The following is a 13,054-nucleotide window of genomic DNA, read 5'->3' on the forward strand; positions in this document are numbered from 1 at the left end:
GCGATAGAATGATCTATTGCTGACTAAAGTCCAAACCAATCGATGTCTCCGAGTACAGTGAAAGTTTTCTCGTTAGTAATTTTGTTTGTAAGAGGAAGACTAGTCGGTAACAGCAAAAATGAAGCCTATTTTACCTCCAACAGTACGACTACTGCGCTTTACAATAGTCTACTTTAACGTTTTCAAGTCATTGCGTACATATCTTGCGTACTAACCTTTACCTATGATGGTTACGTTCTAACCTTAAGCTATCTTCCAACAGAGATGCGTTTCATATCAGAATGCTAAATCCCGTTCTCGTGGGATTGAAGAATTTAAAGCGATTAATTGATCAATGAATAGATAGCGCTTTATCACTGTAAAACGATCGCTTAGGGAGGTCGCACCAATGGCAGCAAAATGACTAGGTCAGGTGTTTGACATCCAGTCGCGAAACCAAAAAGAAAACAGCCAACAAGCGCGAGTAATGGTTTTAATGAGTATTGCTGCTGATTTCTTCCAATAAGTGACAATTTTGAGTGTAATGGAAAATGCTGGTACTGTAAATGAAATCTATAGACTAGCATAGGATATTGGAATGTCAATTAAGCATTAGACTATATATGGCTTATACAGTGTATAGTTACAACATTAACCTTGCCGTAGTATATATTTGCAATACATTGACCCTATATCTAGGCTTACCATACGTCCCGTTTTAGCCGGGACAGTCCCTCATTTTAAGGCTTTGTCCCGGCGTCCCGGTCAGTCAACCGGAAATAAAGTACAAAGTCCCGCTTTGGCATTTCGTCAGCCAGCATTGCCCCACACTACACGAATATTAGCACGCTGTGATTGGTCTGTTTAGCCAACTTGCTGATGAGCAATGCTCGATGCGTGTTCTTGTTTCGTTGTGTTAAATTTAAAAGTAATTGTTTCGTCCTTCTTGCGGGTAGCCTAATTGGTCCTGTAGTGAGTTGATTGTTAGCACATTCGCCAGTTCAGTAAGAGTAGGCTAGAAGGAGGAGGTGATCTTTTTGCAATTAGGTTATTGAAAGAACTTATTTCATACGGTACCGGAACTTGTTTGCATTTCCTTCTGCAAAAACCATTTGAAAGCCCTTATCACCTGCAAAATTAACACTGACTTTTCCTGCTGTGATTTTTATGAGAAAATAAAGTCGAATATAGACTTCTTGAAGAAATTTTTGTCTACAGAAAAGTATGATTAGACGATTATATAAAATTACAAAGCTTGAATATTGTTTTGTTTCCTAGTAAAATACACTATTTTAGTTTTTTTTTGTGTCTTACTACTTTAGTTGTCCCTGACGATAGGAATCCAAAATAGTTTCATACTCCTAGTAAAATATGAACCACATTTATCTGATAAGGCTCGCTGTTCTGAAGCGTCCCAGTTTTCAATCACAAAAATATGGTATGCCTACCTATATCAATTTAATCAAAGTAATCGGATCAACGTGCAAAAAAAAACAAAAAGATTGGAATAAGAAAATCACCAGATGAAATAAGATCCAGACCATATCCAATTACAGATATGGAGAAGAAACGAAAACTTGAAATTATTCAGATTCTTATTTCTGTGATTACTCCACGTTATTTTTTTCTTGACAAAAACGTGTCTCCTTCCAACCCAGGCCTATATTTTACAGCGGAGCCTATATTTTACAGCCTATATTTTATACCTGAAATTATTTTAGAAAACTTGCAAAACAAATCGGCTTTAATCCTAAATGATCCGAAGCGTCTATGTTACTGGAAAAATTTGAAGCTTGCAAAGCGTATTTCTATAACTTAGACATTGGCCTAACCTGAACGTTACTGTGCAACAATTTCAATCTAAATCTAACCAATCATTTCAATTCAGCTAACTCAAACCTCGATATAACCGTTATCAACGATATGTAGGCATAATTGGTTGTGTGTCTTCCTTCCATTTGCAGCTTCTACTTCGAACGAAGGAATCTACCGGTGAAATACATTTATGCGGTTGTATTGCGGTCTCGGTTAATTGCTTCCGGTAAACGTAGCTATCATCCATATACGGTACGCAATAGGAATAGATTACACTTTTCAGTTTTTACAACACCTTAACCGTATAAAACAAGAACATAGCGTAGGTACATGGCAAAACATTTCCCGCAAATTCTTTTTTGAGCTCAATCAGTCACCGGCGTTGGTAGTTTTGGCCTACTAATTGGTTTGATTAATTATTTGTAATATTAGGCTACTTAAAGTTATGCAGGATTTTGATCTGTGGCGATCGAACGACAGATATGAACACTTAGAAGCATACTTGGAAGACGCTTAACGGGCATCGCTTATGGCCGCAGGAAAGAGAGAAAAGGGAGAGATAGAGATAGCTCCGTCAAGACTCCGAGATAATCTGATTCAGTAAAAATTCCTTTTTTCTGGGTTAGTGCTGTATGCACACCGACGTTGCCAACAAAAAAAGAAGCGTTTGTCAAACTTGGATTGAAGCGAAGTAAAGTGAAATGAATGAAATATACTAAATGAAACTCTACACAAGACACACGCGTTACATAAGAAGTTCGTACACTAAATTAGGCATTTAGCGCGGTATATATAAAAATGTGAAGAATGCTAGGTTGTTAGCATACGCAGTTTGATAGCTTTTAATATTATAATTAAAGTAGGGTATCGACGGTTTATATTTTGATTATTACTTACCGCATTTATTAGAGTTTACTTTATCTGAAGTCTGAACCACTTATTACGACGATATCAGCCACCAGCACATCTTTTATGTAAATTGTGTTCTTCTAGAGCAGGGATGTCCAACCTTTTATTACAGTGGGCCGCATTGTCACTTGAAATAATTCAATGGGCCGTAGAACCTATTAAATTTCAAGAAAAATGGGTGCATAAAGTACATACTTTTCGAGTGAAAATGACTAGCGGGCCGCACAAAAATCTCAGGCGGGCCGCAGGTTGGACATCCCTGTTCTAGAGCTTTAAATTTATGCTACTAGCGCTACTAGTGTCAAAAAAATTTAAACTCAACAGCGGGAAACACCCAAATGCAATGCTTTGCTTTGACCAAAGATTAGCTTACTTAACATAGCCTGGCAGTAGCACACAACAGCAGAAGCAGTCCAACAGATAGCCTAGGCTTAGGCTGATAGGTTGTTGGGCCTGGTACAGTGCAAGAAGAAGTCTCTAGTTTAAACTAGGCTATCAGTGGTACTGCTTCTGCAGTTGAAGTAGGTGTCTCACTGGCTCTGTTTGTTTGTGGCTTAGTGGTTAATGTTGGCGGTTACTATACGCTGCACCATTAGACGAGGAGTTCCCAACCTGTACCCTGGGAGCCTGGGGTACTTGCAAAGTTGCAGTCTCGCACCCTCAAACCCACTACCCAAAGCTTTAAGGAGCCATAGATTGGTAGTTTTGTCTGGTGCACTGAAAGCAAACTTCCCAGTAGGCTAGTGTGGCTCTTTATAATGCTGACCAGCGACGACTGCATTTATTATAAAGAGAGATTTCGTATTAGGTGGTAGGCTAAGAGTTTAAGGGAGTTCATTTTTATTCAGACTGGAAAGTAGGCTACATCGTTTTTCAACGAGAAATCTTGCGGATGAATACATATTTTGGTATGACGGGTAACGCCGTGCAATAAATCATCATTTTTGTTCATTTATCTGTTTATGTTTTCGGTATCAGTTGCATTGTTTGGTCGCAAGTTGCATTTTCTAAATTTGGTTAATGACCTTTAGTGAAAGCCTATGTCTAAATATTTGAAATTGTGTATGTACCTTTCATTTGTGGAACCTAACTCTGCCCAATCGTGCAGAAAATTGCTGTTTCCTATGATATATATGATAAATATAACGCTATTTGAGCTGATCTGTAGCATTAATTATATAGCTCATTAATTATTATATGCAGTTGCACCCTTCCCCACATATTCTAATACCTTATGTATCTTGCTATGAGTTAAATGTACTGTCGACGTAAATGGCAAGAAGAAGAAAAAGGAAAGCAAGCCTTGAAAGTCTCAGCTTTCTTGAAGTCGATTTTGATAAAGATGGAAGTGTGGCTCATTCCGATATTGCATCAAATACTAATTTTGGAAAGAAACCATTTAATATTGCTGAAAGCTCAGGTACTTTGGGTTAACGTTGCTGGAAATTGAGGTTGAGTATATTTTGTGACTTTGGCTGTATCGATAACTACAATATTCATAGTTTTTTTGTGATTGCAGATGTTATTGAGAAGCCCAAGAAGTGCAATTTTCAAAGTTCATTTTCTGAAGTTAATACGATGGACTCTGACATAAACTCCAACCAACCTTCGAGATTTGTGGATGCAAGCAAATCTGCTTGCATTGATAGCAGTTGTTTGGTTACAAGTGATGCTTCTGATCTCTTAAGATCAGGCAAGCTTGCTTCAGCTGGTGATAACTGCAAAGCATTTCATGGAAATAGCATTGTCTCCAGCTGTATTGCTGGCAATACAATTGACGGTGCAAGAACCCTTGATGATTCTGCTTTTGACAATGTTGATTTGTCACTTTTAGAACAAAAATGTTTTGCAGCCACACCTAATAAGGCAACCCTGACCTTATGCAAAGAGCTAAACGAAAATACAAACTTTTCTCAAGTACAATGTGATAAAAAATCTGTTACTGCTCATGAACCAGATGTTCATGATTCAAATTCTTGTATTGGATCTGTAACAAAATCGAAACCAAAAGCCATGTCAACACCAGACCAAAGGAAGTTGAACACTGTTACTCCTGGTGTTTCTGGAAAAATTAGGCAAAGGTGGCAATGCTGTGAAGAGTTATGAATATATATATATTGTTTGCTCTGCTAATATGATTGTCATATGTTAGTGGTAACTGCAATAATACTTGACTGGGATTGATGTTTTTAGATTGATGCAAAATGCCCACAAATCCCCAAGTACGCCTCTCAATGTGAGGTTTAAAAAACAAGATCAATCAGCTTTGCTGGACAGATTTTCCTTCTTAAATGAAGACCTATTTGATGATGATTTTTCTACCCAAGACTTAGGTCCATTTTATGGCCTTCCATCCAAAGTTCAGTCTTTATTAGATAGTGTTAGAGGCATAAGCAAGTTATATGGTAAGTGGTGCATTGTATTACAACCTGTGCTTCTACTCATAATTACGACATAAGTCTCATAAGTTTTGTTTGATTCCCGTTTCACCTTTGTAGATTGGCAACATAACTGCCTGACGTTAGACAGCATAAAGCAGGGAAGAAATCTAATTTATTCGCTACCTACTAGCGGTGGAAAAACACTAGTTGCGGAGATCTTAATTTTCAAAACATTACTTTGCCAAAAGAAAGATGCTGTGCTGGTGCTTCCTTTTGTTGCAATTGTTCAGGAAAAGGTAATCTATATTTCTGCTTGGATAATATTTTCATTTTCAGTCTCAGTATTAAGATGTTATTCATGGTATTGTCTCTTTTCTACAGAAATATATTTTATTAAACAAAAGCTACAAAAACAATCTTAACAGATACAATATATGCTTATTGTGTCATAAAACTTTTAGTTTTATTTCATTGATCCAAACTATTTCTTGCTTTTGTATAAAGGAATGTTGAAATGATGATTAATAAACAGACTTCCATGTTATTTACAAGTTACAAAAAACAACCTTGATCTTTTTCAGATTCAAAATCTTTCTCAGTTTGCAATAAATCTGGGATTTCTTCTTGAAGAATATGCAGGCAGCAAAGGAAGGTTTCCACCTCGAAAACGCAGAAAGAAAAAATCCTTGTATATTTGCACAATTGAAAAAGCAGACTCTTTGGTTAGTTCACTTCTCACCCAACCACTATTTTACTGAAATTTTTTTTCCATTTCGTTCCAAGAGATTTAAATTTCCAAATTATTTATCACAATCAGGTGTAATGAAAAACAGTGAAGAATCCTTTGATTTTGACATAATCTCTATGCATTATTTTTGGCAAGGTGAACTCACTGATAGAATGTGGAAGGTTGGAAGATCTTGGCTTGGTGGTTGTAGATGAGTTCCATATGATCGGTGAAGGTGGCAGAAGGGGAGCTACGGTGGAGATGATGTTGACAAAGCTGATGCATATGTCAAGTAATTAAGTCCTTTAAAATATATTGAAATAATGTAAATATTGGAATAATTCAATTAATGATTAGTTGATTACATATTTCAGTAATTTCAATCAACCAAATTTATGTGGTGTTTGCTGTATGAAATCTGGTCTCACACAGATTGATCCTGAGATCGCAAGCAAGCTAACAGGAACTTGCATTTATGGTTCACGATTAACATCTTGCCTTGCATAACAAAGCGATGAGTCATGACCCAAATTTTTTCTAATTTTACCAGGTTCCACCCAAGTAATAGCAATGTCAGCGACACTGAACAACATCGAAGATTTAGCTAAATTTTTGCAAGCCGAAATCTATTTCAATGACTTCAGACCTGTGGACTTGGACGAATATGTCAAATACATGGACTATGTGTATAGAATTGACCCAGCTAAACGACATGAAGAAGACGTGATGGTTTTGGAACGGACTCTTGCCCATCGTGTAATACTTTGTCATTATTTGTTTCAAGCCTAAGACTTGCAGTTATAATCAGTTTTCCAATTGTATAGTTATTGTTTTTGTTTTCTAGCAAATATTTATACTTCAATACATTAGACGTAAAATGTGTTAAATGGAGCTGAAATGATTTTAGTTTTGGTGAAATGTTCTTCACATTAAAAAACTTCTTTCTCCATTAACTTTTCGTAATTGTTCGCAGACCAAGGAGCTAGCCACTAGAGATACTGACCACCTAGTGACCATGGTACTTGAGGTGATTCCAAAGCATTCCTGCCTCATATTTTGTCCAACAAAGAAAAATTGTGAAAACGTTGCTACGATGATTTGCAAGCTTCTACCAAAGTATATTATTCCCATGCAATGTATTACATTAAGAAATCCTTACTGTGTTTACCATAAATAAGAAATTCTGATATAATCACAAAATAGCATAATGTCATTAATGTGTATCATTTATGAACTGAAATTGAATGTTGAAACTTAAACATTACTCGAGTTGTTTGTAATTAATCTGTCAGATTTTTTTTTGCAAAAATTCGTCAGGGATTTGTTGGAGCACAAAACCAAGGAAAAGATTACTATCTTGCACGCATTTTACAATGATGGTGGTGCAATTTGTCCAGTTTTGCGAAAAACTGTGCCATATGGAGTGGCTTACCATCACAGGTTGAAATATTAAAAAATATTGTTTGGCAAGCAACTAATTAATAGGCTTATTGCATATAATTTTCGCAAACTTTTAATTTCTACCATGGGTAGTGTTGTTTATTTTGTTAGTGGCAGAGTGACCTTGTCGCAGTTGTGAAAGATTAAAGTTTTTTTAGCGGTTTGACAACAGATGAACGTCGTTTGGTCGAGGATGCATACAGAATCGGTGTTCTCTCAGTTATAACTTGCACTTCAACACTTGCCGCTGGTGTAAACTTACCTGCTAGAAGGTTTGTGGATATATAACATTTCATAATATATATAACTTGGTAAGGTCAGGTGGTTTTTCCACATTTGTTTAAAGTAGAGTTACAGTATGGAAGATAATATGCACAGCACATAAATACATGGACTGGACCCACACTTTAAATCAGCATTTTAACAGGTTGTTTTAATGCTTTGCATCTGCGGTTTAAGTCAAAACCTCATCTTCATTTTTTTTGTAAGATTTCACAGTTTAAGTCAAGATTAGATATAATTAATTCAAAATTTCATTTTACCAGGGTGATAATCAGGTCACCTCACATCGGTCGAACTTTTCTCTCACACTCGCAATACAAGCAGATGATTGGTCGAGCCGGCAGAGCGGGCATCGATAAAAAGGGGGAAAGTTACTTGATCATTTCAAAAGCAACGGTAAGAACATTACTATTCTACTTTTGACAATCATTGGCCTGACATCAAATTCTAAATTTAGATGCCTAATTATGTAACCATGGTGAAACAATTAATAAAATGAACAAAAAATGATAAATCAAAATGGTTTGTTGACCCATCATATACAGAAATCTTAACACCTGTTTTGAAGGTTAAAGTTTGCAATAACCTTGTATGCAGGACAAGCCGCTGGTATCAGACTTGGTAGCGGGTCCATTTGAAACTTGTTTAAGCAGTCTAATGTACGACGGCGGGAAAGGCTTCAAGTCGCTACTTTTAACATTGATTTGCTTAAAGGTGACTATAATTATTTTCGCTTAAAATTATGTGTTCGTATTCTCTGCCTTTAGATCTCTTCTAAAGGAATAGGCTTAAGGAAGCTTTTGGTGAATTTTTTTCAGGTAATCCGTGATGCTCCTGATGCAAAACGTTTTTTTGCAGCCACCTTGTTTGCCAAACAAATTAAAACAATTCAGAAATTATGCCCCAATCAGTTTAAAGGTAAATCTGAAACCCTTACGTTTGAAAATGTTTAGATCGTAACACTCTTTATTCACTCTGCCATTTGCACTGCATAATTAGGTCTTTCACACGAAGTCGAAATAAAAACCGCTGATGATATTTTACAAGCTTCCCTCAGTTATCTTCTAGACTTAAAACTTGTGCAATATGTGTCAGGTAAGCAAGAGAGCGGGCTTTTTTTGCGATAAAATTGGCATAAAACGTTGTTTTTGTGGAAATGTGACAACAACATATATCAAATTCACTTCTTCGGTGAAGTAGTAATACATGTGACATACAAAAATTTTTCCTTGTGGCATTACATGAAAAGTGAAAGTGCCATTTCAGTGTTTGTATTGTCGTTAACAACACGCTACACTTTTTAAACGAAAATCCAACACAAAAGTTAACAATGTAACCACATTCTCATTAAAGGTGACAAAGAAAATGGAAAACTACTGAAGCCAACCAAACTGGGTATTGCCACTTTTAAAGGCTCAGTAGATCTGGAATTCAGCAACATGATATACACTGACCTCAACCTTGGATTGAAAAACCTGGTCTTAGACAGCTACATCCATTTGTTGTATCTGGTAAGTGTAAAGAGTTTGAGTTCAGTTTAAAGTTTAGGTCAAATTTCAACCAATCTTTGTGGGAAAATTGAACTTAAACTGTAACAAGTTATTTGCTATTTATATGTTGCTTGGTTATTATCCTGTAGGTTACCCCTTATGAAACCGCGAAGCAAGTTAACCCAAACTGGCTGATTTATATGGGAGAATTTAACGGGCTTACACCTTCGCAAATCACTGCTGCTGAAGTTATTGGGGTTCCTGAACCTTACATCGCTTGTCGGGCTGCTGGGAGTAAGCCGAGGAAAAAGGTTAATTTACTGCATTTCCATCTGTGTATCGCACGTAACATTTGTATACTGCAGTCTTATAATTGAGTGCATCGTATTTTACTGTGTAACTACATAGCCTTTAACTGTACACATGTGTGTATACTTTGTGTAACCAGTTATTGTTTAAAATTGCATAAAAATTGGTTTGACACGAAAATGACCACATCACATGAAAGTTACCGGTATTATGCCTGAAAAGTGGTTAAATATTTTTTCATTTCGGAACACAGAAAGTCAACGATTTTGTGGTGCAACGTTTTTACGTGACGCTGATGCTCCACCAATTATTCAAGGGCAAGTCTGTATGGGACGTGTCGGCCAGGTTCGAGCAACCTAGAGGCTTTCTGCAAAATCTCATGAATAGTTCAGCTGCGTTTGCTTCGTGCTTATTGCATTTTACCAAGGTAAATAACATTCTGTTATTTGTGTTCTTTCTATACTGGAAGGGTTGCATAGCCTAGCAGAGATGAGTGCGTTCATGTGATATTAATGCATCCACGTCAAAATGGTGGCTTATACTTTAAATCCCACCTAAGACCATCACGTTTAAAGCAAAGCGGTTTATAGTCAAGGATACTAAATATGATGCTAGAAATACTAATTGTATAGAATTGCAATAATCCGCTGTTACCATTTTACCCTCGCTCCATACACAATCAATAACCTAACAGGAGAGGTCATTGTATTAAAATTTTCATTTCATATAATAATAGGAGTTCGAAGAATTCTGGCCTTACCACGCATTGTTGGAGAAGTTAATCCAAGTCCTGCAATATTGCACTGCGTCAGAGCTCGTACCTCTTATGGAGGTCCCTGGTGTTAAGCTGGCCCGAGCAAAACAGGTATCACGCTGTTTAAAGTTGCTCTATGTTGATGATAAATATTATCAATGGTAGGTGCAAAAATGTTGGGAAGATTGAGTAATTGGAAGCAAAACTACCAAAGCCAGAGTTGCCAAATTGTTTGCACCAACTCTGGCTTTATTGATTAACGCATGTTAACTAGTGGTTATTAATGCTTTTGTGCTTCACTCTGTTCTGCTATCTGATGATGAGAAATATGAAAGGATTCCGAAATTTACCGGTTTTATTTATGTTTGCGTCACTTTTATTTTATCATGGTTTCAAACGTGAAAATTTGAAAACATGAAATTTAAAATTTTTGTTTTTCGACCCATGGTCCAAGAAGTTTAGAGTCCCTATCATAAACTACTCAGAAACGAGAATGGAGTAAACTTGTAGACCATCTTATTTAATTAATCATTCCAATAAGCCAACACATTACACTTCGGTTTTGATGTAATATCGCTATATTATGTGGTAGCTGTACAATGCTGGTTACAAGACACTGAGTGAGTTAGCTGTTGCCGATGTCACCGCCCTTGTGAGGAACATAGAGCACTTGTCCAGGAAGCAAGCCAATCAACTCGTAGCTTCTGCGAAGGTATGTGTCGATGTACTGACATTGCAATTTTTATCAATGATGGTCCATTTCCGTTCTTTATCTAAAGCTTAAGTGCATTTTACATGGAAATTTGATTATGGTTTGCTCACGAACTGGGGAAAACTTGGAAAAGTACCGATAATAATTCTATGCTATTGCATTTTCAATTATCATACTTACAAGCTATAGTATTTATAAAGCCGGAGTGTGCAATTAAATTTGATTTAAAAGTTTCGGCGGAGCTTACATTGAGATTATGAAGAAATGTTTTAGATTGAGTGAATTTAAAATCGATTAAAAGTCATACGTCTCAATGCAAACCGTTTATGTTTCAGAGGTTTTTTTTATAACAATACGACGTTAAAAATTAAGTTGAAATTTAATGACGTGACCCGTGAGAAAGGGTCATGACGTTGTAACAACGTTCCAACCTACTGTCCATAGTTTATAGAAATGTAGTGAAGCTGTGAAGGTTTTGCATTAAAACCTGCAAAATCATGTTTTTATATTAAATTTTCTATCACTTTTTGATGTTGTATTGTTGCCTATTGAAGTTTGAAAGTTTGCAAAAGACTTAAAAGGCGTTGTTGCAGATATTGTTGACAGAAAAGATCGAAACATTGCAGGAAGAAGCTGACGAATTAAAAACGGCCATCACTTGAAAACTTGTTCGTTTTCACTATTTATGCAATTTTTGTTACTGAATTTCATTTAATTCACGTACTACACAGTTTTTCTGCCAACCGTATACTTCTGCGTACCACTGCCCTATACTTTTTTACATTAAACTTTCGTTGTTTCGACGCATCCTGCGTCTACGTTTATATGACCATAGTTGAGGTGCCCCACACGTCTGTCGTAATTCGTAATAACCCGAGTAGACCGGTTTTAGTTGACCATATAAAGTCTTATAATAACTGTAGTTGGCCCAGTAATGTGGTCTACTTTACATATCAGATGGACGAATGCTGCAGATAGTGTTACCAGTGTGAGATTGTAGCCTACTAGGGGCGAGCCATGAGGTAATGCAGTAGGCATTGATGACTGTACAGTAATTTACTCTGTACGGACAGATAAAATGGCCCATCTGCAAATCTTATACTACTCCACGCTTGAATCGGATACCACAATTGGCTAAGAATCATAAGGCATCTGCTAAGAAATTTAGTTTACCGGTAGTGCATAAAATTCCAACATTCCACAATAACACATGGCCGCATAAATTCTGGCGTATATGTTCAGTAGTTGGCAATATCATACTTATACCTTTACTCTCATGAATGACGCGATTTTTCCACAAACCAAACTTTCGTGATAACATTGAGTGCAATATTTACGCTCCTAAGTGGGAGGTAACTAGTTACAACTTGTCTAATGCAATGTTTCGAGTCGTGGGAATCCCATTAATAATAATTTATAATCTACCCGCATGTATATCAGACATGCGTAAATTACGTAGCCTATAATATTCGTAGGCATATCAAATATTTTTGCTTGCTAATATGCAGGGTTTCAATCGATTAATTATTATAGGCTACTGTATGTCTACATAGTTGGCTTTGATTTGATCTTGTGTTTTGCTTTCCTGCAGCATTTTGGCGCATACGCTAAACTGGACGCCAAATTGCTCAATTAATGTTCTGAATGTACCCGCTAAAAGCGTAAAGTTCAGCTGGAGCCGGCTAGTCCGTAAAACGTTTGCGCTATAGTTTTATTTCGTAATATTTCTGAAGTTAAGTTTTGGCATCACGGGACGCTAATCCGCTTTTAATAATTAATTGATGCATTTAATTCGGCGTTAAATAACCTGTAATTTGATTGTAAAGTCCGCAAATGCTATTTACATTGATGCAAGTTCTGTGTTTCTTAAGCCGCTTAAATCAACATTCTTCCCACGTGTTGTTTTTGTCCAACGGGGTAATGGTCAAGACGTTCATTAGGAATCTTAATGTGTTTACACGACAAACCTTTTTCTTAGTTGGCATAATCAATATTCCAACATCTGTAACGTTATATAAGATGAGTTTTGACAAAGATTTAGTCGGTAAGCGTTTGATGATTTGATGAAGGATGAGGCGTAAAACTTCAGAACTTCATTTTGAAATTATGTGAAGCACTTATGTTGCACTGGTAAAAAATGCTGAAATAAGAATGCCGAGTAGACAATGTTTAAATTTAAACGAAGGGAGTAAGGCGAGTGTGCTCATTTCTCGGTTTATGAATTATTAAAATTCATAGCTTGTCGCCACACCCAAG

At 36.5% G+C, this 13,054-nt stretch overlaps 1 protein-coding gene across 2 annotated transcripts; it reads left to right on the forward strand.

The window, feature by feature from the left end:
- The first annotated feature begins 3,882 nt into the window (after positions 1-3,882).
- On the forward strand, positions 3,883-11,529 carry LOC143470366 (helicase POLQ-like). 2 transcript variants are annotated; one of them, XM_076968446.1, is made up of 20 exons: positions 3,883-4,123; positions 4,223-4,784; positions 4,897-5,108; positions 5,202-5,380; positions 5,666-5,806; positions 5,968-6,103; positions 6,362-6,567; positions 6,785-6,927; positions 7,129-7,251; positions 7,410-7,523; positions 7,797-7,929; positions 8,131-8,247; positions 8,352-8,451; positions 8,533-8,628; positions 8,887-9,044; positions 9,173-9,334; positions 9,586-9,759; positions 10,069-10,197; positions 10,679-10,798; positions 11,392-11,529. In XM_076968446.1, exons 1-20 carry the CDS (start codon positions 3,976-3,978, stop codon positions 11,458-11,460), a joined length of 3,222 nt encoding a protein of 1,073 aa, XP_076824561.1. In that variant the 5' UTR covers positions 3,883-3,975; the 3' UTR covers positions 11,461-11,529. The 2 variants fall into 2 exon arrangements, with proteins under 2 accessions (XP_076824561.1, XP_076824560.1); XM_076968445.1 differs by lacking the exon at positions 11,392-11,529 and having other exon boundaries at positions 10,679-10,876.
- Positions 11,530-13,054: the final 1,525 nt, after the last annotated feature.

The sequence above is a fragment of the Clavelina lepadiformis genome, chromosome 9 (genome assembly GCF_947623445.1).
Source record: "Clavelina lepadiformis chromosome 9, kaClaLepa1.1, whole genome shotgun sequence".
Classification (NCBI taxonomy): Eukaryota; Metazoa; Chordata; class Ascidiacea; order Aplousobranchia; family Clavelinidae; genus Clavelina; species Clavelina lepadiformis.